Genomic DNA, 26926 nt, shown 5'->3' with positions numbered 1-26926 from the left:
AAAGAAGATGTGGCACATATATACAATGGAATATTACTCAGCCATAAAAAGAAATGAAATTGAGTTATTTGTAGTGAGGTGGATGGACCTAGAGACTGTCAAACATAGTGAAGTAACTCAGAAAGAGAAAAACAAATACCATATGCTAACACATATATATGCAATCTAAAAAAAAAATGGTTCTGAAGAACCTAGGGGCAGGACAGGAATAAAGATGCAGAGTTAGAGAATGGACTTGAGGACATGGGGAGGGGGAAGGGTAAGCTGGGACGAAGTGAGAGAGTGGCATTGACTAATATACACTACCAAATGTAAAATAGATAGCTAGTGGGAAGCAGCCGCATAGCACAGGGAGATCAGCTCGGTGCTTTGTGACCACCTAGAGGGGTGGGATAGGGAGGGTGGAAGGGAGACGTAAGAGGGAGGAGATATGGGGATATATGTATATGTATAGCTGATTCACTTTGTTATACAGCAGAAACTAACACAGCGTTGTTAAAGCAATTATATTCCAATAAAGATGTTAAAAAAATAATAATGATAATTCCTCAAAAGAATACTAATATGCTTACATATAGGTATGTAGATAAAGCAAATATGGCAATATAAATATTACTAGTTATTAAATCTAAGTGGTGGGTATATGGGTAAATCTAGGTGTTTACTGAACTTCTGCTTTACTTTGTCTATGTATTTGAAATTTTTTATTAAAAATAAAGTTTATAAAAGTGGATTTGTGAATATTCTAAATATGAAACAAGAATATGGTCTTAACAGTGTTTAGTCTGCTATTTATGTAAAAAGGGATGGATATTTATTCATATTTGTTAGCATAGGCAAAAAAATTTATCTTTGAAAAGTGATTCAAGAGACAATAATGATTCTCTGTGGGAAGAGGGAACAGGAAAAGAGAAGATGAGGTAGAAATTGGAAGTAAAACTTTACTTCTTTAATGCTTTTTAATATTTTGAAACATATCTAATGAAAACATACATTATAGGAGAATATGGCCCTAAATTACCATTAAGGACTGGATCCTAAAATAAAATAGAAAAATAATATTTCATGCCCAAAAGACTTTTCAGATTTTGGTAAAGCATTAGGCTTGTGTGCATCTTAGTAACTATTGTTGACCTGGACATTTAAAGTTCATTTTGGGAACATTAAAAAACTGAACTTGCTTTATTTTGTTGCAAGATTTCAGCATCATTTTTCTTGTTATCTCTATAACAAGAGATATTTGCACTGGGGAGCTTTTTTTTTTTTTAAAGTATATTATGAGTCAGTCATATATATATTATTTTCTTCTTTTTTAAAACACCATCTTGTTTCAAATAATGAATACTAATTGGTCGTATCTCAGTTTTCATTGCTAATAAATTCCTTTTGCTCTCCTAGACTCAGGTAGTTGGCTTATTTTCATGGCCCTACCATATTTAGGAGCATAAAAAGTGGCATGATGTAGTACGTGAAAAGAGTTAGAGCTCACATTCTAGAAATAGACCTAGCATGGAACCCCACCCCATTCCTGCCATTTAACTGAAGAGCTTAGGGAAGTCACCTAACCTTGCTAATCCCAGTTTCCTTTCTTAAATAGTAAGGTAATATTACCTATGCAGTTGTTGAGAAGATTAATTGAATTATATAAACAACCTCCTACCTGTCATGTTCTCATTTAAAAGAGGCACCCATTGCCTATTTTTAAAGTGTGAATTACCAATAAGTCTGTGAAGGACTATTATTTTTGACATTGGTTATTACATTGCTTCATTATTTATAGGTAATTCTAACAAGAATGAAATTTAAACTGTTTCCCTTGCAAACAAGACCTTATATGAAAGTAAGTTTAGGACTTCCCTGGTGGTCCAGTGGTTAAGAATCTACCTGCCAACGCAGGGGACAGGGGTTCGAGCCCTGGTCTGGGAGGATCCCACATGCCGGGGGCAACTAAGCCCATGTACCACAACTACTGAAGCCCACGCACTCTGGGGCCTGCATGCCGCAACTGCTGAGCCCATGCTCCACAACAAGAGAAACCACCACAATGAGAAGCCCGCGCACCCCTATGAAGAGTAGCCCCCGCTTGCAGCAACCAGAGAAAGCCCACGCGCAGCAACGAAGACACAGCAAAGCCAAAAAAAAAAAGCTTAATTAAATTTAAAATTTAGGTTAATTTCAAGAAATTATTTACAACGGTGTCTACTCAAACTTGCCAAGTAAAATACATTTTTGAGTTACCAACTCCTTACCCTTTAGAATTAAGCTTTAAACTTCCTATTGGGTTTAACCCATTGGTTCACAGTTGATTGGATCAGCAGCTCTGGAAATCATAATGTCCTTTACAAACATTACATATTTACTATAGTAAAGTAGTTGGCATAATGATCAAGTTGGAGCCTAAGAAAGATTTCTGTGATAGTCTTTTGGAAATCATTCTAAAATGGATGTTGTTGTGTAAGTCCTCTTTCAGCAGGGGATAATTTACGAGAATAATCTTTAATAATTTGCTATGTATATGGATATTTATAAGTATGTGAATTTTTTAAATGATGATTCATTAAAGACTCATAGTTGATTATTTAGCCACCTTGAAGAAAGGATATACTGTACCTGTCCAGAACAAATTAAGATTTCTTACCTTTGGCTAGGATGGGGAGAGGGGGAGGGACATCCCTCCCTGGGCAGGATTTTCATACTCTTCCTGATTAATATGTCATCAGTCTGTGCAGCTGTCTCTTACTACTAGGATTTTCTTAAATTAATTAATTTATTTTTGGCTGCCTTGGGTCTTCGTTGCTGCACACGGGCTTTCTCTGGTTGCGTTGAGCATGGGCTACTCTTCATTGAGGTGTGCAGGCCTCCCATGGTGGTGGCTTCTCTTGTTGCGGAGCACGGGCTCTAGGAGTGTGGGCTTCAGTAGTTGTGGCATGCGGGCTCAATAGTTGTGGCACACGGGCTTAGTCGCTCCGCGGCATGTGGGATCTTCCCAGACTGGGGATTGAACCAAGTCCGTGTGCCCTGTGTTGGCAGGCAGATTCTTAACCACTGCGCCACTATGGAAGTCCCTAGGAATATTTTTTGAATTACCTTTTTCTAGAGGACTTGCAAGACATATAAGAGCTTTCTTAAAGTGCTGCATATTTGGTAGCTTTACAGCAATTAAATTGCTTTAAGGAAGTTGGCTGTTAATGGTAGCAATTTGTTACACTTTTAAAACGTGGGAATGCCTCACTTTGTTTCCTTATTACTTGAGTTATAATTTCTACCTCCAAGTGAACATTTGGTTAATTTATTTTTATTGAGCAGATATCTCTAAAATTGAAGAGAAAAAAAGCAAAACCGGATTTCTTTTGGTTAGCCAAATGTCAGTTGCTTAATGCAAAAGATAAAAATACTTTTCTGGACTAAACTCTTTATATTTTCAAAGCACTTTCATGTGTATTATCCCATTTGATCCGGCTAAAATAGTAGGAGGTGGGTGGCATAGGTGTTACTTTGTTTTAAAGATCAGGAGATGGATGCCTTAGAGAGTTTAAAGGACTTGCCCAAGGTCACACCTAAAAATTCTCTAAATGCATAAATAATCTTTAAAGTTTATGCAGCCTGTTCTCTGATTTACCTGTAGCCTCTCTGTTGTCTTTTTGGATAAAATATTCTCCATTATTGCTTAAATGCAACTTTTTTTCTCCTCCATTAATGGGGAAATATTGATGAAACTATTAAATCTCTACAGGGAAGAAATAAATCAGTAAATTTGCAGTAGGATCAAAAATAAATACTGAGAGAAATTAACTTTAGAATACTTAAATATTCAACAGCTATACTTAGCTAAGCTATTGAACAGGTGCGCCTAATACAGTTTTTTAAAAAGTGTTACATGACTTGAGAAACAAAATACTTATAGTTAAAAATGTAAATTTTATGCTTACTTACATATAATAATACTTTCATTTTCACTGTTGAGTCTAACTTTTAAAAGAAGAAGTTATTGCCCAGATTTTCAGGATTTTTAAAGCATAATCTTGGGTGAGGGGAGAAGAGTTTGTAAATAGGACACAGAACCCCGAACATATATAGGGAAAAAATTGGAAATTTTTACCAAATAAAAATTAATATAGCCACAAATAATGGCTAAAATCAAATGACAAACAGCAACTTGGGAAAAAATTGGCAAAACACATGATGGATAAAAGGCAAGTTTTCTTAATGTATAAAAAGCTCTTTCTAAAAGCATTAGTATGAATATGGATGGTTAATATGGCATAACAATAGTATTTAAAAATTAGAAGAGATCTACCTGTTTATCAGTAGAGGATTGGCTTAATGACATGTGATTATCCATTTTATGGAATATTATTATGCAGCTGTTAAAAATGATTATCCTAGAAAGTGTCTGTGATGAGCTGCTAATTGAGACAGGTACCTTACAAAAGTAATATATATAATGTAATATCTTTTCTTGGAAAGAACAAATCCTTGAGATATATATCTATATAGATATATATCTGTATGTTTGTATGCATATGGGTGGAAAACATTGGTTAACTGGGATTTACAGGTGAGAGACATTACAAGGGGGTAGGGATTCAATATTTAGCTGTTTCTCAGTTCATCTTTACATTGTTTCATTTATAACAATGTGTATACATTACTTATATAATTTTTTTAATTTATAAAAAGTAATAGAAGTGGGAGAGACAGTAACACCAATACATAAATGAGACAGTTTCATAAACATGTACTTCTCAGAAAAAGATGCACATTGGCCATTGAACATCAGAAGCTCATAAATAAATACAAATTAAAATAGTGTTAGCATGTTATTTTTCACCTAGCAAACTCACCAAGTTTTAAAAATTTGATAAATACCCAGAGTTAGTAGCTAGAATGTTCTCATGCACACTCAGTTTGTGTTTGCACACAAACTCGTTAGAAGGTAACTGGGTGGCGTTTATTAAATTTTAAATACATACTTTATGACCTGGAAATTCAACATGTAGGATTTTTTCCTAGAGACCTACTCATGAATGTGCCACAATTTTTTTAATAGCAAAACTTGAGAACAGAGACAAATGATTGAATAAGTCACGGTACACCCACACACTGAAATACTATGCAGCTATAATGCAGTAGAGCACCAAGGTACTTAACTCTTTCATGAAACACAGTATATGGTAATATGTATAGCATACTTCCATTTGTATTTTTAAAAGTTCTGTCTAGTGACCATGTACTAGGAAATTTCAGAAGAGATTTCAGTAAATTATTGATGGTGTTTACTCTGAAAAATATTAGGATCTAGAGTATGAGAAGAAAAAGACTTCTTCAAACTGAAAGTTGCCTCAAGTTGAATAAATTGATGTTTATAAAAAAACTAAAAAAGGAAAATTAAGATGATCAAATTTGACTTTGTCCTTGTAATTATAAATGATGGTTATTATAGCAAAATCTGAAAGAGAGAACTCATGCTTTTCTTTATCATGCCTGTTCCTGCGTCAGTCTTTTGCATCTTCTTAAGTAGCATCAATACCTACCCAGCTGCTAAAGCCAAAAAAACTAGAAATCATCCTTGGTTCAGTTCTTCCCTTATCCCCAAATCCGGTTCTTCCTCCAGACATAGCCTGAATCCCTCCATGTCTGTCCATCTCCACAATTAGCACCTAGTCCAGGCCACCATCTGCCTCTTGCCTAGATACTTGCCTGCTTGCTTCCTTCCAGGTCTTGCTCTCACATAGTGCAGTCTTACCACAGTGTCCAGAGTGAGCTTTAATAAAGCAAATCAGATTTATCACCTCCTATTTAAAACCCTAGAGTGAGTTCCCATTGCACTTAGAATAAATCAAATGCTTGCTCTGGCCTACCAGTCCTGGGTGATCTGCCCCTTTATCAGCTCTCCAGTGTCCCTGTCACTACAGCCACACAGCCAGCCTCTGTTTTCACACTTTTCAGAGTCATGACCCCTTAGGGCACTTGCAGGAACCATTCCCAGGTCTTCACTGACAGTTTCATTTTTATCTTGCTTGTCTCAGCTTGAAACTCTCCTCTTTAACATGATCTTCCCAACAAACCCATCTAAAGAAGCTCCCTGTCAGACTCTGTCACATCAGCCTGTTTTATTCTCTTCTTAGTGCTTAACATTACATGATAATTGTGCCATTTTTCACATTGACATCCTACTATTAACTGAAGTAGGTTATCTTAAATTCCAAGAAAGTACATTTTCCTCAAGGACCCAAGAGAGCATTTTCATTTTGAATGGGGGAGGGGGGGAATAGCCCATAAACATTGTTACTGTTCTTAAATTGGCATTCATGGAACAAGAAGACACTCATCAGAGCTGTAAGATTTATTTTGCACCAAGACTAGCCCCAATCCATAAAACCCTGGAATCCTCCTACTAGTTCATTGCTTTATTTCACAACAGCTCATTTCAGACCAGATCTTTCTGGAAAGTCTGGTCTTACCTTAGTCTAGTATAGTTTGTCCTAAGCCTAGCCTCTCCCCTTTCATTCCAGATTCCTCTGGAGATTCTTCTCATAATACCACCAAACTCTATCCTAAGTGGGTTAAGAACAGCAGTGTTCGGGGCCTAATAATTACATAAAATTCTCTGAGCCAGCAAGTTTGTACTGAACCTTAAATGAAATATAAAGCCCAGCCTCCATGAGCAGAGGGTAAAGAAGGAAGGGTTTTATTCTCTCTTCCTTTTCCTTACAGGTAAAATTAGAGTGGTTATTACTTTCTAATTTCAAAATACTATTTTGATGTTTTCATTTTAGCATTTTATAATGTTTTCTAACAAAGTTACCAAAAGGTACATTTTTATGTCAGCACTCATTTATCTGATTATTTCCTTAAAGGTAAAATAAGTATGATTGTATGGTCTCAAGGTACTATACTCATGTATTCACTTTGACATTTTACAGAGCTAACACACATTAAATAAAGATTTTTAAAAGTTAGTTATGTTGTCAGTGCTCATATTTTGAATATTCTACTAGGAAATAGGTAGTTTTACTATCAAAGTTCCACCAACCATTTTGCTTAGTATTTTGAAACATTTTTCAAATGTTCATATCAGTAATAGGAGGCTACCAAAAGTTCAGACCATGTAAACTACCCATTTTGATTATTCTCACTTTGTGAAAGTTGTTAGGGAGTTAGTTACATTTTTTTTTAGTATTTTTTCCTATAGTATAAAGAATCTTAATTACTGAAAATATATAAACGTGTAAGTTAAAAGTAAACAATTGAAAGTGTCTATACATGTAAAATATTTTAACTGTAAGTAGTAAACCTTAGACTACTTTCTGAATTTTATAGGAAAAAAATATGAGTTACAGTAATATTAGAAATGGATTGGTTGCTGAAATATATAAGTGCATCAGTCATCAACTTATGGCATTTACTATGTGAATATCTATTTTAAGGGGCGGTGGTCGTAAAAGAAACAATTGTATCTCCACCTTTAGGTCTTATTCGCAGGTTAGAGAGATGAATTTCAGCATGTGGAAAGATAAATAACAGAGAAGACATCACAAGGCAGCACATAGCTAATTATACACAGATGATCCTTTAGCACTTACTATATTTTATATAAGGATGTCAGTGAGAGCCAAAACAGGACAGTCATTGATTTCATCATAATAGCTCAATGTTCTGTTGAGGACACCTGTCTTTTTTTTTTTTTTTTAACATCTTTATTGGAGTATAATTGCTTTACAACGGTATGTTAGTTTCTGCTTTATAACAAAGTGAATCAGTTATACATATACATATGTTCCCATATCTCTTCCCTCTTGCGTCTCCCTCCCTCCCACCCTCCCTATCCCACCCCTCTAGGCGGTCACAAACCACCTAGCTGATCTCCCTGTGTTACGCGGCTGCTTCCCACTAGCTATCTATTTTACGTTTGGTAGAGGACACCTGTCTTTATTGTTGAGTTTTCCTCAACAATTTATTCTTCCTCTTTATTCTTTATTCACGATTGTCCTCTTTATTTTTGTGTCATGATTTTTCCTAATCTTTATGTTTTAAAAACTTTAGTTGCCACACTGTTTCATAACACAGTTTTCCACAGTCTCGGAACCATACATTGTAGGTAGCAGGCAGAAAAATGAGAATGCAATAGCTTGATAGCTTTATTCTCCAGCATCTGTTCAGAGTAATCCCTGAATCTGTTTGTTCTTCCCACAAGCTGTGCACACATTTTTGTTTGCATGATCCTTATGTAAAAGTTCAAAACTAATGCTACCATTTCAAATGATAAGGCCGCTTAACTAACCATCTAGTTTCTTTTGGCTGATTAGATTTCCATTAGATGATAAGAGAAATATCTAAATTTACGTAACGCAGCCTTAAAGAATGCCCTAGTTATTAGCCCTGATTACCTATATATCATCTGTTTTCTTGAACTTTCTTGCTGATTCATCATTGGGGATTTGAATAGCATTTAGCTACATTTTCCCACTACAGGTTCCTTAATTTAGCATTTATTTTACTGATCTTGCCTTAAAAACACCCACCCTGAAGTATAATGATAACTAATCTATTAATCATTAGGGAATGTCTAATGCCCTAGACTTTGGGGTTACACAGGTGCATAAAGCAGCATCTGGGTCCCTGAGGATCTTAGAATCTAGTAGAAAGGAGAAATCCTGGCCATTCTGGTTGTGGAAAGAGACGATTGTATACCATTTGAAAAATTAAAAGTCTGGGATCTGTACTGATTTCATTTATCTTGATCTGTAGATGAGCCGTAGACCCATAGAATGAAAGGCAGAAAAAGAGATGAATAAACATAGCCAAATCTGACTGTACTCTTGGATCTTAAGTAATGTTGTGGAATGATGTTATGTGTTATACTCTTACGATAGTGGAATAATTGTATCTAAAAGGAAGGGAAGTTCTGGCAAAGTATTATTAGTGAATTACCATTTGGAAGATGGACTATACTATGCTTCTGTTCCCTCCTGAGGTTTATTCGAAAAGTGGATATAGATCCTTGTCTGTAACTTCCACCTCTCCAGTTTTAAAGGACTTAATGTGATTTCAACAAATGGATTTGAGCTATCCCAGGAGTTCTAGAGGCTACCAAATATGGTGGGATACAATAGGCCCACTTTGTAAAGAGAAATAACTATAAATAGTGGGCATTTATGCCTCCAATACACATTCCGAAATCCATCCTCATTATCAGTTTAGACAATTCAACTAACATCTTCCAGCTGGAATCAATGTAGGCATTTTTATTAAGAAATAAGTTAGCTTTATAAAAGGTCCAGACATACCACTAAATTGTTTACAGTGGAAAAAAAAAACTTAAAAATAAAAAATAAATTAGCTTCAGTGTCCATCAGTAGGGGTGTGTTTAAGTAAATTAGAATATATCCATTCAGTCAGATACTATGCACTCAACACTCAACAACAACGGTGATGTACATTGATTGACATGGGAAATGTCCGTGAAAATGTAATGTATATTTAAAACAACAGGTAGAATACGATTTTTTTTAAGTGCGGTAAAGTAAATGTATGTGCATGCCCACACATCCTAAGGGCACTGAAATGCTTTCTCATCAGTACTGCCTTTTGGTGGTGTCCTCTGACCTAATGATAGGATATCCCAGTTTGCCCAATAACTGGGCAGAAGCTACATTCAACTTATTTTCAGTCTGTTGAAAGTGGTTTGGTTAGCAAGGAGGTCTTACCCAAAGGGCAGCTGGAAAACAGAATTTTAGCATCTTTGAACCTTAGGAGCAGGTTAGTTATGGAATTAGAGAGGACATATCATCTCCATCTTTGTAGCCCCCAGCCTATCCTCCAATCCAAGGTAGTCAAATACAAGGACAGCAGTATTGACTGTGAGAATAAACTAAAATAATAAATATTCAGTTTCGATTCTATCTAAAATAAATACCTACAAAGTGGGACAAGATATGGATAATTTTAAAAAATTATTTGGGCCCTTGCTTAAAAAACGTTAAGTATGAACATTCTCTGGAGATATAAACCACATGCTGCTGTTCAGAAGTAGTAAGTATTGGATCATGAATGAATTCAGTCAAATGGCTACCCTTTATTAGCCAGCTTTCCCTGATAGGATAGCCCTCAGCAGACTAGTGCTCCCCAGTCAAAATTTCTGTGCATGAGCTACAGTAGAATCTTGACTAGTCTTAGAATGCCAGTCCCCGGAATTGTTAGTCCAAGTCTTTTTTTTTTTTTTTTTTTTTTTGCGGTACGCGGGCCTCTCACTGTTGTGGCCTCTCCCATTGCGTTGCGGAGCACAGGCTCCGGACGCGCAGGCTCAGCGGCCATGGCTCACGGGCCCAGCCGCTCCGCGGCATGTGGGATCTTCCCGGACCGGGGCACGAACCCGTGTTCCCTGCATCGGCAGGCAGACTCTCAACCACTGCGCCACCAGGGAAGCCCAGTCCAAGTCTTAATGAGGTCTTAGACTACAAACTTGAAAGATTGGCACCGTGCAAGCCTTTGCAGGAAGGAAGCATTTGTAATAAGTGAAGCTGAAATTGCTTAATCTCAAAATCAATTAGCTTTGGGAATACATTTAAATGAAACAATCATCATGAACTTTCCAGTTATTTTTTTCCTAATCTATGCTAAAATCCAAAAGGAATATTATTGGATTATCTGCTCTTTTGAAGTAAATATCCCTGTGTGCCCCGTCATTTGCAAACATAAGTAAAGCTTTACCATGCTATATAGAATATGGGAAATTTTTTTCTTCCAAAACTTGTTAACTCCATAGCCACAAGGAATGAGCTGTATTTTGGACTATGAACTTGAAAGGAGTTTGTTTACTGATCAGCTAATCAGAGATTATTCAGACAAGAATCCTCAAGAAATTTCTTTATTGGTCCATTTCCCATTTTGCAGAGAAGAGCAAGCAGCAAGGAAGAGTAAATTGATAGTCTATAGCTAATCAAGACTTTAGAACTATTTAATGTTTTGCTTACATATTCATCTGGCAATTTTTAGAATTGTTTCAGTTCTGTAAATTCTTTATTTGTTGCATTTGATTATATTAAGTAAATAAATGAATTTGTTAATATTCCAAGTTGTATCTGGGGAGTAACGATAGCATATAACTTCAGGTACCTAGATTTAAGATTATTTTGAAGGCGTATACCATCAATCCAGAGCAATCCTCCAGCTACTTGATTCATTACAAGCTCTGGCGAAAGAGCAGCTCTCCCACAGGATTCAAACGTGTGTAGAATAACATCATTAGTACTGTACTTCCTTCCTCTGGAGCTATTAACCATTCCCAGGAGAGAGAAGAGAAATCACATAACACCCATTGCTTATATCAGAGTTATGAGTTCGGTAAATAATTATACCTTCTTGTTTTTGAGTGCAGTAGAATGAGGAAGTATATTACGGCTGCTACTAAACCACATTCAAATTACAGTCTCTAGAGCAACAACACAGTAATCCATATTTTCAAAAGAATCATAGCAACTCAATTTTTTTTTTTTTTTTTCTCGGTACGCGGGCCTCTCCCGTTGCGGAGCACAGGCTCCGGACGCGCAGGCTCAGTGGCCATGGCTCACGGGCCCAGCCGCTCCGCTGCATGTGGGATCCTCCCGGACCGGGCACGAACCTGCGTCCCCTACATCGGCAGGTGGACTCTCAACCACTGAGCCACCAGGGAAGCCCACAACTCAATATTTTAAAAGACATGTTTCTAATTGCAATTGCCATAATCAGTTATTTTCTGATGTGATGTTTTACTTTCAAAGAATTATTACCTTTGTAGAATAGTGAAATTTTAAATTAAATTAAAAGTTGAGACACATGTTTTAAATAATACTCCAATTTAAAATGGAAGAACTGGAGATTGGAGGAAACAGAAATAAATGAAATTAGAATGATAGCAAAGTTTGAAGTTCTATTCCAGGATTCTTTGAACCAAACACTTGACAGCTCCCCAGTCATGTTAATTGCCTTTTTGTATCTGTATATATTTCCATATGCTGAGTCATCATGTTGGCTTAAAATGCAGTCATTATAACAATATTGGCAATATTTGGCTTAAAATGCAGTCATTATAACAATATTGGCAATATTTAAATGTTCTTCCCTTTCATGCCTGCCTTATGGAATATACAGTTTCTGAACACAAACTGTTATTTTATCTTTAAAATATTTTTCTAAAATATTATTAGTGCTTGTAAAATATAGATAGGAGAACATGATTGCTTTAAAGTACTATGATAGCAGAACTAAAGTTAAAGACGTTTAAAATCCCTTATTCTCTCAAATTAAATTCATTTTGAGCCAGAGGTCTAGAAAGCTTAGCCTTTGGTATCATGGGATGCCCAGGGCACCCTGACTCCCAGACCAAGGGAGCAGAATCTTTCTTGACTCATTTCCCTTTATCACAGACTCACCATATTCATGTCAAATGCCCACTGTCCATATATATTATTTTATATATGCTGTATTTAAAATGGATACACTGCTGTATTTAAAATGGATAACCAACAAGAACCTACTGTATAGCACAGGGAACTCTGCTCAATTTTATGTAACAATCTAAATGGGAAAAGAATTTGAAAAACAATAGATGCATGTATATGTATAACTGAATCACTTTGCTGTACACCTGAAACTAATACAACATTGTTAATCAACTATACTGCAGTAGAAAATAGAAAGTTTTAAAAAAATAAAAATACCGAAAAAAAGAAATTAGAGCCATATAAATATATAGATTTTTCAATAGACTCATAGAATTTAGACACAAAAAAGATCTTAGAAATTGTTCTGTGAGTGACCAAAACTTGGTTCTGACTCACTACACATTTGCTGTGCAAGTAGGCAGCCCTTCCCCGACACACAGGTATTTCAGCTGTGATGGCCCATGGCATGTGCCTCATGCTTTCCAGGCCAATCTCCATGTCTTTGCAGCTTTGCCTAAGAAAAGGCAAATGACCTTATTTAATATCTAGATATAATGATGCCCTATCTGATTTCTTGAAGCCCTTCCCTGATTTACATTTAAGAGCCAGTGTAACCATTGATCTTATAATTTTACTGAAGCACAGTAATTTTGTAGATTGAAAGAATGGCAACCAAAGCTATACTTTCATATAAATATATATGTATTGGAAACCCAGCTTCCTTTCTGTTCACATGATATATCCTTTGCTAGTGCTTTTAATATTTTGCTCCCTGTATAATTAGTGATACAGTGCTGTTTTCCTTCTGATATGAATGTGTGCAAAGACAAAGACATTATATATATATATATATATATATAAACCTTTAAATCTTTTTTTAACATATTGAAATTTTTTCAGTATATCTCTGATTTTTTTCTTGATTAACCACATTAATAGCAGAGAACAAATGCCTGCATACAAAAGTAATTTGAATTTTATTTCGTACATATACAGCTTAAGTTTCACATCTGAGTGTGCTGCCATGGCCTCTAACACCCTGAACTTGAAAAGAACCAGTCCCTGAAGCGCTGGAAACTGGGCTGGGCTCCTTGGCATGCCGTCCTCTTCCTTCTCCAGGGTGAAGTCATCACTCCCTCTTGCCCTGATATCGTGGCTTTTATAGTTTCTCTGGAACATAGAAATTTGGAGTTTTGCTAAATAGGTTTATTGACTTTGGTCAGTGATAGAACGGTTGGAATAAAAACATAACATGTCATGATGGCAAATTAGTGACCAATTACTGTATGCATTTGCCATATGTTAATAAAATTTGAAAGTAGCTGTTCATCCTGTTTGGATGATTGGATATTCCTTTGATCTAAGCCAACGATGAAAATAAAAACTGACTCTCAGTCCCAGAAGTTAATAAATGTAAGGCATTTTCTAAAATAAATGAATATGTGGTTTTCAGATCTCTGTCTTTTATTTCTGTTTATTTTTTATTAGGTTTACTATAAATCTGTGTTTGGGAGCAAAATCTAGATTTTACTCCAAAAAGAAACAGGGAATAAGAGGGTGGCAGCCTACAGTGTCAGATACCAGATTGTCACCATTGTTTTCCTTTTCATCAGCATCCTCAGCATGCCTGTGGCAGAAGCAGTGACAGAACTGGAAGGGTTTACCCAGGGTTGTGAATGCGTAAAATGAAAAACAAAGGGGATAGGAAACCTAGGGGACACCAAGAGCAGTATGTCAATGGGGCCAACTTAGAAAGAGAGGAAAGTGAGAAATCCACAAGCCTGCAAGGTTTGGCTTCAGCTTAACCTTGCAGCCTTCTCTCCTGCCACCTTCCCTTCCCTCCACTCACCAGTCTCAGGAGCTACCTCAGGTTCCTGGCTAGCCCTTCTGCTGTGTGTCTCTCTGTGTCCAGATTCTCCTTCTCTCCATTCTTCCCTCACTACTTGTTATTTACCCTTCAAGAATCTACTCAGGACTCGCCTCGAAGAAGCCTTCTGTGATCCCTTCCATGTTGGATTGCATGTCCTGGCCCTAGGTGCTCAGAACATTTCACACATTTAACTTGGCACTTACTGTATGTGACTGGAATTATTTACGCTTAGGTCTTTCTTTCCCATTACGCTATAAGGTCCTTAGGAGTGATTTATCCATTATAAGGATCCTTGTAACCCAGTGCCCTGCATAGTCCCTGGCAAAGTGTAGGCATGCAGTAAATGTAAGTCTGAATGAAAACTAAAATGTGGGTTTTCAGCTTTCTGGAAGAGAATTTATTGGTCAGGAGAATCACTGACTTTATTTGAATTATCACCTGTGTTTGACATTTTAAGTAGCTCTCCAGACATAAACTGTACCCAAGGGTATGACCATGTCTCAAGAGCCACTTTATGTGTATTTGTGTCAGTGTATGTTTAGGACTAACTCTTTTTAAAAAGCATTTCACTAAGATGAGCCGCAAGGCAATAATTTTTTAAGCTTATTCCTTTGACCTCTTTCAGATTTGAATTACATAATTTTGTTGAAGTTCTTGAGCATAGATTAAATAGGTCATGGAATACATGAGTGCCTTGGAAAATAGGTAAAATTGTGTGAAGGGAAACATAAGAAAGGAAGTCTGGTAAACGGGGAGGAAGTTTAAAGCAGGGTGGAATGAGTATATAACTAACGAATCTTTGAATATATCTTATATCCAAGAAAAATGTTGTATATAATGTGAATGTCTATAAAAGTCCCTGGACTCTCAGACCGAAATTAATTAAAATGTTGAAAAGCTTAATATGGGGTATGGAGCACGATAGGGGTGTTTTGGTCTGATTTTGTTTTATATTCTACTTGAAATGGGTGTATATCTCTTTACGGCACCTGTACCTTCTAAAATATTTGTTCATCAACAGCAAGCACATAACAACTTCTTTCTGACTTAAGTCAAAAGTAATTTTCAATTTGAAGATAGGAGTCAAAGCCTGAAACCAGTAGCCAAAGAAAGCAACACTGGATATTTTAAAATATACAGAGCAAACTATTAACTGAGATGTCATTATTCAAAAACTGTCTCTTTCACTTCTACTTAGAGCTGCAAAAAATGGAATCATTCTGACCCATAACTCTTCACTTTCTTCTCTTCTTTAGTGGGATTGGAAGGAATTGGCCCTGGGCCTCAGGAGGCAGCAGTATTTTGGCAGAATTTGGAACTCTGCATTTGGAGTTTATACACTTGAGCTACTTATCAGGAAACCCCATCTTTGCTGATAAGGTGAGATTCTCCAATATACCCTGCACTGCAAAAAAGTACTTGTTGGAAACAATATCCCTCTGTGGGGAGATTTAGTAATACGGAACGTGGAAAAGAACCACCAATTTTAATGTAGCCCTTTATGAAGTTTTGTTACGTGCAGCATTTCATTTAACCAAACTGTAAACCATTCTTTTCACGGCACCATTCTAACTCAGTGCAAGAGGGCCTCGCTTACATGTCTGATTCTCTACACCTCAAGCAAGTAACTTTACATCTCTGAAGTTTTTCCCTTATCTAAAACTATAGTGTTTTGTGGACTCTGTATACATGAAAGACTTTTTAAACTCAAAGTGTTTTACAAATGCAAAGTAGCAATTGAATAAGTTTCTAATTTTCAAGAAACACACCCATTACCCCACCACTCCGCCCTTAGCTTTCACCCCATTTGTCAGCTGTACAGCAGAATTCTTTGGAAGAGTTGTCTGTGTTTGTTTCCTTCTCTTCTTGACTCCCACTCCCTTGAATGCTCTCCCGCTGGGCTTTTCTCCCAGCCACACCAGTGAGGGCTGTGTTGCCAGATCCAGTAGTCATTCTCACCTCTCCCTCTCCCTCCCTTTTCCTCCCCATCTTCCTCTCCCTCTCCCTCTTCCTCCCTCTTCCTCCCCATCTTCCTCTCCCTCCCCCTCCCCCCTCCCTCCCCATCTCCCTCCCCTCCCCCTCTCCCTCTCCCTCCCCCTCCCCTTCCCCTCTCCCTCTCCCTCTCCCTCCCCATCTTCCTTTCCGTCTCCCTCCCCTTCCCTCCCTCTCCTTTTCCCTCTCCTCCTCCCTCCCCCCTCTCCCCCTCTCCCCCTCCCTCCCCCTCTCCCCCTCCCTCCCCCTCCCCCCTCTCCCCCTCCCTCCCCCTCCCCTTCCCCCTCTCCCCCTCAGCATCGGCACACTTGATCACTTCCTTCTCCACGGGCATTCTCTGCCCCTGGCTTGCCTCTGTCTTTGCCAGGTGCTCCTTCTCAGTCTCCTATATTGGAACTTCTTTATCACCCCAACCTCTAAACATTGGAAAACCCCAGGACTCAAACCGGGGCCTCTTCTTTTTACATTCACTCTCTCCATTATTTCATCCAACCTCATGACTTTACATACTGTCTGTAGGCTGTTAACTCCACATTTGTAATTCCAATTCCAACCTGTCCCCTGAACTCCAGGCTCTATAGCTAAGTACCTATTCAACATTTCCACTGAAAGGTCTATCAGACAACTCCCACTTAAAATGTCTCAGACTCAGCCCCTACACTGGCTTTTACTCTAGTCTTCATTATCTGGGTAAAGACGCCTCAGTTTACCCAGTGTCTCAGACCAGAAATCTTGAGGTCATCCTGGTTCCTCTCTTTTTGGTAAACCTCAGATCCAATCCATGAAGAAATCCTTTGTATCCCGTTACCTGTGCTGCTACCCTAGTCCAGGGATCCATCATCTCTTACCTGGACTGTGCAGTAGCCATCTGACTACCACTTCCTCCCTTGCCCCCTCAGTCACACCGATCCTGTAAAAACACAAGTTTTCAATGGCTTTGCGTCACACTCAGAATAAGATAAGCCCACATTATGGTCTGTGAGGCCTGCAAGATGTGGGGCCTGGCCACCTCTAGGCTCTCCGACATTCTCCCCTTCTCTTCCTCACCTCCACCCTTTTCTCCACTCTTTTCTCAGGACTTTTTTGTACTTGCTCTTCCTTCTGCCCACGTGCTCTTCCTCCATTGCTCTGCGTGACTTACTCCTTCATTCCTTTAAATTTCTGCTGAAACCCTCTCCCAGTAGCCTCCCCAGACCACCATGACTAACAGAGTACAGCCTCACCACCTCACATCACTCTGTCCCATTACTCTTTTGTATTTTTTTCATAGCATTTATTACCACCTGATATATTTATTTGTTTGTTAGCTGTCTCACTCCACTGGATGCAAATTCCAAAATGGTAATGACTTTGTTTATCCACTGATACATCCTAGTTTCTTCTATGGTGTCTGGCATATGGTAGACTGTATTCACTTACAGTTATTATTTTTGTAAGCTGGTGGCAACTCTCTTTGCTCTAATTCTGCATCATTTAAATCAATGGGTTTTTTTTCTAACATGGAAAAATGTAATCAAGAAAGAGAGAAGAATGGCACCAAACTTGTTTTTCATATTTTCATAGTAACATTCCATTTTCTATTGTAGGTAATGAATATTCGAACAGTACTGAACAACCTGGAAAAACCACAAGGCCTTTATCCTAACTATCTGAATCCCAATAGTGGACAATGGGCTCAATGTAAGTCAAAAGTTAAGCATTGTTGATACAGATGAACTTTTTGCAAAGCAGAAGTAGAGACACAGGTGTAGAGGATGGAAGTATGGATACCAGGGGTGGAGGGTGGATGGTGGTGTGATGAACTGGGAGATTGGGATTGACAGATATACACTACTATGTATAAAATAGATAACTAACGAGAACCTACTGTATAGCACAGGGAACTCTACTCAGTGCTCTGTGATGACCTAAATGAGAAGCAAATCCAAAAGAGAGGGGATATAGGGACTTCCCTGGTAGTTCAGTGGTAAAGAATCCGCCTTCCAGTGCAGGGGACCCAGCTTTGATCTCTGGTAGGGGAACTAAGATCTCGCATGGCGCGGGGCAACTAAGCCCATGCGCCGCAACTACTGAGCTTGTGCGCCTCAACTAGAGAGCCCAAGTGCTGCAAACTACAGAGCCCACGCACTCTGGAGCCCCTGTGCCACAACTAGAGAGAGAAAACCTGCATGCCACAACTAGAGAGAAGCCTGCACACCACAACTGGAGAGAAGCCCGCGTGCCGCAAGGAAAAATCCTGATGCCTCAACAAAGATCCCATGTGCCGCAACTAAGATGCGACTCGGCCAAAAAAATATAAATAATTAATTAAATTTAATTAAATTAAAATTAAATGAAAAAGAGAGGGGATACATATATATGTATAGCTGATTCACTTTGCTGTACAACAGAAACTAACAACATTGTAAAGCAACTATACTTCAGTAATTAATAATAAAAAAAAGTTAAGCATTGTTTTAGCTCTTTATGATACCCAGCACTGTTCTAGTAACAGAGAGAAGGAACACCAAGAAAAGCACAAATCTTGTTGGAGAATCTTTAGAAAAGGGGAAAGGGAGCATGGTTCCTTTAATAAATAGGCTTCTGTCATAAGACAGACTGTAAATGTTACCAGGGGAACTAGATTGTTCATTTTTCATGCATAACTGTGAGCATGATGATCTGTAAGCACATTTAAAGCTGTTAATCAGAAAGGGAATATCTGGTCAGGGTACTGTGGGGATGCTAGCCTATAATAAACTGGTTATATAGATAAGAAAATTGTTCCTTTGTGCTAATGACTAGCAGGGTTTACCCAGATTAGCTAGAGTATTCTATTTCATAACATTTTCTCTTTCTGTTTGGCTACAGGATGGGAGAGGAGACTGAGTCTTTAAGGGTTGAGAAATTGTAAGAGCAAACAGGGTGCTTTAGTCAATTTTAAGCCAGCAGATAAAGGCTTCCTGCCAGGAGAGCCAACTTCACCATAGAAGAAAGTATTGTGCTAGAAGCCCTCACTTCAGATCCTTAGGGACTTTAACCAGGCATATAAAGATGCAGAGTAGCTGAAAGAAATGTTCTCAAGCTGATTTGGAAAAACAGTGGTAGATTAAGCAGCACCTGAGAGCAAATGAAAAATCCTAAGTGAGATGTCTAGCTGTGCCGCAGATGTTAGCGATGCCTTGAAATTTTACTCTAATTTGAGTCTTTTTCTTTATATTTAAATATGATATTCCTAGATGATTATGCCTCACTGCTACTTTAGAAGTATTTTTCTTAAAGAATAATGTAGTAGAAAAAATGTGCTAAAATCTATGTCTGTGTTAATAATGTCTATGGAAGGCCCTAGCATTGAGACCACAACACCATAGTCAAGGTTGCCACTTAACCTAAGTGTGATCTGCAGATCACTAGATATCCCTAAAATCTCTCAGGGGATCTACACAATCAAAGCTTATTATATTTTTATAATAACACTAAGACTTTCTGCCTTTTTTACTGTGCTGACAGTTGCAGTTACATTGCAAAATCAATGGTGGGCAAAACTGCTGAAGCCATAGTGATAGCCATGGCAGAGACACCAGATAGTACTAACACCAGGCATACCTCAGAAACATTGTGGGTTCAGTTCCAGGCCACTGCAATAAATCAAATATCACAATAAAGCTAGTCACACATTCTTTGTTATTTCCCAGTGCATATAAAAGTTATGTTTAGGGGTCTTCCCCAGTGGCGCAGTGGTTGAGAGTCTGTCTACCGATGCAGGGGACACGGGTTCGTGCCCCGGTCTGGGAAGATCCCACATGCCGCAGAGCGGCTGGGCCTGTGAGCCATGGCCGCTGAGCCTGCGCGTCCGGAGCCTGTGCTCCACAATGGGAGAGGCCACAACAGTGAGAGGCCCGCGTACCGCAAAAAAAAAAAAAAAAAAAAAGTTATGTTTACACTATACTGTAGTCCATTAAGTATGCAGTAGTATTATGTCTAAAAACACTGTATATACTTTAATGTAAAAATACTTTATTGCTAAAAAATGCTATCCATCTTCTGAGCCTTCAGTAAGTCATAGTAATGTCAAAGATCACTGATCACATAGACCATAAAAATATAATAGTAATGAAAAAGAAATATTGTGAAAATTTTCAAATAGAGACACAAAGTGAGCAAATGGTGTTGGGAAAATGATGCTGATAGACTTGCTCAATGCAGGGTTGTCACAAACTTCAATTTTTATAAAACAAAGTGTCTGCTCTGCAAAGGGCAATAAAATGAGATATACCTGTGATCATATCCTTCACTGCAGATAACAAATAAAAAGATGCCAGTTTCACTCATGAACGCTCTTAATGAAGCAAAAAATTTACTGATTCTAGTAAATCTCAATCATTGAGTACACATCATTGTAATATTCTGTATGATTAAATGGAAAGGACGCTTAAGGTGTTTCTGCTGCATGATGAAAAATAGTGGTTGCCTCATAGAAAAGCACTCGTGTGATTGAGTAGCAAGCTGAACTAGCCACATGTTGTTTCACAAGTCACCATTTTTACTAGAAAGAACTACTGAAGACAAACTGGTTATTCAGACTTGGGTAATTGATAGACGTGGTCGCAAAAGTGAGCACGTTGCTTCAGGCAAAACTAACAGTATCTGTGCCAAAGGTAAAACTTGAGCTTCTAAATGAAAATTAGAATTCTGGAAAGCTTGCACATTGCCACCATAGCCTTAATGTCTTTCACCAACACTAAAAGACTCTTCTGAGATTGGTGTTGATATTAACAAATACGGTTTTTCAATGTTGTATAATCAAATGTATCAACGTCTGGAAGATGTGCATAATTCAGTGAACCAGTATTTTCCAAATGACCAGTGCATGCTGCTATAAAATCATGTGTGAGAAAAAGTGCATTCAAAGTGCAAGATGGCCCAATGGATTTTAATGTAATAGTACAAAAATTAATTGATGTGGTTTCTAACTCCACATTGCAACTGTTAAAAAACCTTGACCACCTGTCAAGTTTTGTTGTAGTACCAAAGAAAAATTACCCACAATTATCTGAAAAGACTATCAAAATACTCTTTGCTTTCCAACTGTACAAATGTGTGAGGCTGAATTTTCTTCATATATTTCAGCCAGAACAACATACAGCAGCAGATTGAATGTAGAGCAGATATGAAAGTCCAGTTGTCTTCTAGTACAGCAGACATTGAAGAGATTTGCAGAAATGTAAAGTGGTATCAGTCTTCCCACTAATTATTTTTGTTTTGTAAAATGTAACATATTCTTATGAAAAATCTATATATTAATATAATGGGTATATTATTACTTTAAATAAACTAATAAAATATTTTAAATTCTGTTTTCATTTCCAATATGGTAAATATTGATAGATATTACATAAACAAGTTCTTTAGGGTGCTTATTCGTTTTTGAGAGTGTTAAAGGGTGCTGAGGCTAAAAAGTGTGAGGGCCACTCTAGTATTTGGGATAAAAGAGAACCTGAGTAGCTTTCTGAGTTCAAGATAACTAGATACGATTCTCTGAAAGGACAAGCGTTTTTAAAGTTCTCCTTCTCACGAAAGATTTCAAAAGTTGAAGAAAAGTCTCTATGATTTACTTTTCTCTTCCTGTGATATAGGATTTAGAGGTCACTATGAAGAGGGACAAAAAGTCAGTTGTTTTAGAACATCCCAGCTTCACCTTCTGGGTCACTGATACACTACGTATTTGGCCATGCTTCGTGGTACAAAGGGCCCTTTGTAATTGGATTGTTTATGGGCCAATTCCTGATGGAAAAACAAATAGGGTTCATGAGTCCCCTGTCTCTCTTCCCACACCCCCATCCTGTGTTCCAGCCACAAGGAAGACACACTTTTTTTTATTCTTTAATCAAGGTCTGCTTGGCCACATCCAGGTCTTGGCTTGTGCTGTTTCCTCAGCCCTTTTACTGCACTTCTGGCTCTACCAAGAACCAGCCCAATCTCCATTTCCTCTAGGTGGCTTTCTTCAAGACACTGCTTGGAAATTGTTAGCACCCGCTTCTCCTCTGCCCGCCCCCTTCTTCCTCCTCTGTCCCAACCCTTTGGGTACTTTCCTATCACAGTCTTTTCCTAATGATTCATATACATACCCATCTTCCTATGGATCCAAAACTTTTGAGGACAGTGACTTCATCATATTTGTTAACTCAGCACATAGTGTCTTACAGCTAGTAGGAGCTTACTTGAGTTTTGTGAATACTCATGCAGTCCGTATCCAATCTGCCTCTGCTTTTTTTTTTTTTTTTGCGGTACACGGGCCTCTCACTGTTGTGGCCTCTCCCGTTGCGGAGCACAGGCTCCGGACGCGCAGGCTCAGCGGCCATGGCTCACGGGCCCAGCCGCTCCGCGGCATGTGGGATCTTCCCGGACCGGGGCACGAACCTGCGTCCCCTGCATCGGCAGGTGGACTCTCAAGCACTGCGCCACCAGGGAAGCCCTCTGCCTCTGCTTTTAACAATGGTTCTGTTTTTCCTCTCTGAACAATTTGTCTCCTGCTCCTCAGTTGTGGCTGAGAGGCAGCATCTGGTCCTGGTCAATGATAATCTCTCTTGACTGTTGAGGCCAAATATGGGGCTCCGTGTCTTATAAACAGAAAAATTATCACCCTTCTTCAGTTAAAATAACAACATTATATGTATGTGTGTGTGTGTGTGTGTGTGTGTGTGTGTATCTATAAAATATGGTGTTACTAGTATCATTGGGGGATTGCTTTGAGAGAAGTTCAGATTCAGATGAAGTCTATAAAATTAAGAAGTGAAGATACTGAGTATTTCATCCTTTTTGTCTTGATTCTTTTGATTTTTTTTCCTCTTTCTAAGTATTAGGAATCCGTTTATGTGACCTAATCCTATTGAAAAGAATACATTACCCCTTTTATAGAAAAGAATACATTACCTCTTTTATAAAAGAACATAATATTTGAGTAGCTATTATACACATTATGTTTAGAACATTTGGGAATAAGAATACCATATATGTTCTTTCTAGAAGTAGACAGTCCTTTCCTGCTGATAAAATCAGGCATGTTCTCTCTTACAGCCACTAAGATATTTACACAGATAACACAAATAGTCATCCAGACTTGGGGGAAGCTTAGTGAGTGATATGCTAAATTATCAAAAAGACCTTTTCTTGTTTCTCCTCTATGTTCCTTTATGTTCCTTTATTTTGATTCTTTCCAAATATAAAAATTTTATAGGTAGGAAAATAGAAAATCAACTAGCACTTAGCAACATTAATTAAAACAAATATGTAAACCCTTTTCCTTTTTTAAAAAATCACCAAATGCCCAAGCTTGCTTCTTCCTTCCTTATAGAATCATAACCCAAGGAAGAAGAAAATGAAGCTGCTTCTGGCTGTTAGTTTTCAGCTCTCATTGCTTTAACTCTAAAGGACATGTCTGGATCATGGCCATCATTTCCTATTACTTCATTTAGTCCCGTTATTTTGACAGTAACTGGACAGTGATTTGCTTTACCACACATCACTTGCATTTGTCTCCTGCAATCATGTTTATAACAACAGGGCTTATTATCGATGAGATAGTACTTAGTCTATTTAATTTGTAAATGTCAGAGGTTTCTGTGGCGATTTATTTAGGAAATTGTAAAGGTCACTTCAAACTGCTATTTTAAGGATCAGTCTTACAATTATAAAAAGACTAACTTTACATTAAAATTAAAACTGTAATTCTGGACTTTCTGCAAAAGAAAATCCATATTTACTTAAACATATAGCCCTTCTGGGCTTAATAGGTGTAGTCCTTAATAAGACTGACTTAAAAGAATTTTGCTTTGTTCATCAATTTTTTACTGAGTACCTACTACCTACTATGTGCAAGATGCTTTTTAGAAGCTGATGTGGACTGGGAAACATAATAGGTCTGGTCCCTGCTCTCCTGGATCATATAATCTTATGAAGGAGACAAAAAAAATTTCACCATCTTATGAAAGTGCAGGTGTGGTACATGTGTGCTATCAGAAAGTGTACAATGAGAGAACTTAGTGGGCATCAGATATGAAATATGAATAAGGATTACTAAATGAAGGGAAAAGGAATCAGGGAGCTCACTTCAGACAGAGAGAACAATGCCTTTAGAATCCCTGAGGTGGGAAGCAGCCTGATGGTTTTGAGAAACCAAAAGAGGGACCATATAGCAAGAGGGCAGAGAGCAGATAGAGCAGGACTGATAATATAGAGAAGATTGAGGTCATACAGGGCCTCCCAGGTCTCCAGAGACCCAGGATTTGAGTCTTCATCATTGAAGGCTTCAAGTAAGGGCTGATCTGATTCACACGTTAAAAGGGTTGCTCTGGCATTCATTAATGTGGGAAATAGATTGGAGTGGCACTGCCATCAGAACTTTGTGTGATGATGGAAATGTTCTGTATCTTCCCTCTTCGGTGCAGTAGCCACAGGCCACATGTATGAGCACTAGCATGGCTGAGGAACTGATTTTTTTTTTTTTTTAATTTTAATAAGTTTAAATAGCAAGATGCTGTCACAGTGCAGGAGACCAGATAATTTGCCATTGCAGACTCAGGCAGGGCATAGTGGTAGCTTGGGCCAGAATCATATTAGTGAGGACAGGAAGGAGTAGATGGACTTAAGAGATACATTGGAGGTAAAATTAGTAGAGTTCGGTAACTCACTGAATGTGGGCGCGAAGGAGAGAAGAGGTAAAGAATGACTGTTTGATGTCTGACTTGTGCAGACTTGGCAGGGTGATGGCACCACTTAGTGAGATAGGGACCAAGGCTAAGATAAGGTTGAGGAGGAAAAGATAATACATTCACTTTTAACCTGTGTTCAATTGTTCAAGTTTAGGTCCCCATGTCCAAGTGGAGTTGTTGGGTGGGACTCAGGAGAAAATTGTCTTGATAGTAGTATAAAAACCAATTTACTTTTGTGTAACTAAATCAACTAATAAAGGTTTTATTTTTTTAATAGATACATAAAGTTAGTTTCGAGTTATGAAACTTCAAATGCAAATTTCCCAAATAAGACTATCTTATTAATGCGCAAATTCTCTATGAATTCTAGGAATGATATTTCAAAGAGAGTATGTCTTTGTTTTTGTAGGTAAATATGCTTGAAAAGTAACAGTATTAATTCAAACAGTAGGCAAAAGAATATGTACATTTAGTGTTATATGTTAGAGAGCAAGTGATTCCAAGTTTGAGACCCTGTGTGGGCTGAAGAGTTAGCTGGCACCTACCAATGTTATCTCATTTAGCCCCTCTAAGCCTCAGTTTTCTCACTTTTAATGAGGATTACCTACCTATAAGTCAAAGACTGTTTGTATAGCAATAATATAAATATGTAGTGGATCTGGCATAATAAATGACAGTGGAGGGGGGCTGTAGGAATGGAGTACATTGATTCTTCCCTATCTGCAGGGGATTGGTTTCAGGACCCCAGGGATACCAAAATTCACGGATGCTCAAGTCCCTTATGTAAAATGGCACAGTATTTGCATATAACCTATGCATATCCTCCAGATACTTTAAATCATCTCTAGATTATTTATAATACCTAATACAATGTAAATGCTATGTAAATACAATGTAAATGCCATGTAAATAGTATTTGGCTGTGCATGGCAAGTTGAACTTTTGCTTTTTGGAACTTCCTAGAATTTTTTTATCATATTTTCAATCCACAGTTGATTGAACCTACTGACGGGGAACCTACAGATATGGAGGGCTGACTGTATTAAAAAGAAACACTTCTCCTGCCCTGTCTTCTTTCTTACCTCTCTCAAAGGATTTTGACCCTTCAGATTAATAACACTACAAAACCTATCAAATAATAAAAATTATAATACAAGAAGCTGAGGAGCTTCTGGTTATATTGCAAGCCAGTTTTTTTTGTTGTTGTTTTTTTTAAGATTTGATGATACTCACAGCTTTGACATAGTTTATTATTGAGAGATAAAGCAATTAAAAATATATTTGAATATGGTGAAACATTTTAATTTGGTATTTTTACTAAAGAAACAGTTTTAGAATTAGGGTTGATTATATATTTTTTATCTGCATGTTTACAAAACTGTATTGGTAATTATTTAAAGTATATCACATTAGTTAACAGCACATCAGCTCATTTCAGAATATCTTTCGAAAACGAGATTTGTTGGAATTTAAATGTTACATTGAGTTGCAGTTGACTTAACGGTTTTGCATCCTAGTTACTAATATGATTTTACTGCATTATCTGAATTAAAGTCTGAATCAGTCTAAAATTCATTTCCCTCTCTTTGCAGATCACGTATCAGTTGGAGGACTTGGAGACAGCTTTTATGAATATTTGCTAAAGGCATGGTTAATGTCTGACAAGACAGATCTACAAGCTAAGAAGATGTATTTCGATGCTGTTAAGGTAAACCCAAATTTAAATCATCGTTGCCACTCAACTAACTTATAACTTACATATTAATCAAGCTTTAATGAAAAAATGGAATACTACCTGAGTGGGTTAAAAAATGTTTCCAGTTAGATAGAGTTCAATATGTGCTAATATAATTATAACAATAATAATCATACTTGATAATGTTTAGTTCTAATAGGGTAGTTAAAAGTTTTTTCCATGGTTCAAACCTCAGTTAAGATTCACACATCTT

At 37.7% G+C, this 26926-nt stretch overlaps 1 protein-coding gene across 2 annotated transcripts in view; it reads left to right on the top strand.

Moving 5' to 3' along the window:
- The window catches only part of MAN1A1 (mannosidase alpha class 1A member 1), a 173237-nt gene that overhangs the window by 120153 nt on the left and 26158 nt on the right, over positions 1 to 26926 (top strand). For both annotated transcript variants that reach the window (XM_070043481.1, XM_030853578.3), the window contains 3 exons: positions 15552 to 15675; positions 17874 to 17967; positions 26570 to 26685. In XM_070043481.1, the coding sequence (XP_069899582.1) occupies positions 15552 to 15675; positions 17874 to 17967; positions 26570 to 26685 (334 nt within the window). The remainder of the gene's footprint in view (positions 1 to 15551; positions 15676 to 17873; positions 17968 to 26569; positions 26686 to 26926) is intronic.

The sequence above is a fragment of the Globicephala melas genome, chromosome 14, assembly GCF_963455315.2.
Source record: "Globicephala melas chromosome 14, mGloMel1.2, whole genome shotgun sequence".
NCBI lineage: Eukaryota > Metazoa > Chordata > Mammalia > Artiodactyla > Delphinidae > Globicephala > Globicephala melas.
Note: the sequence above shows the minus strand (reverse complement) of the source record. Positions and strands in the feature narration are given on the sequence as shown.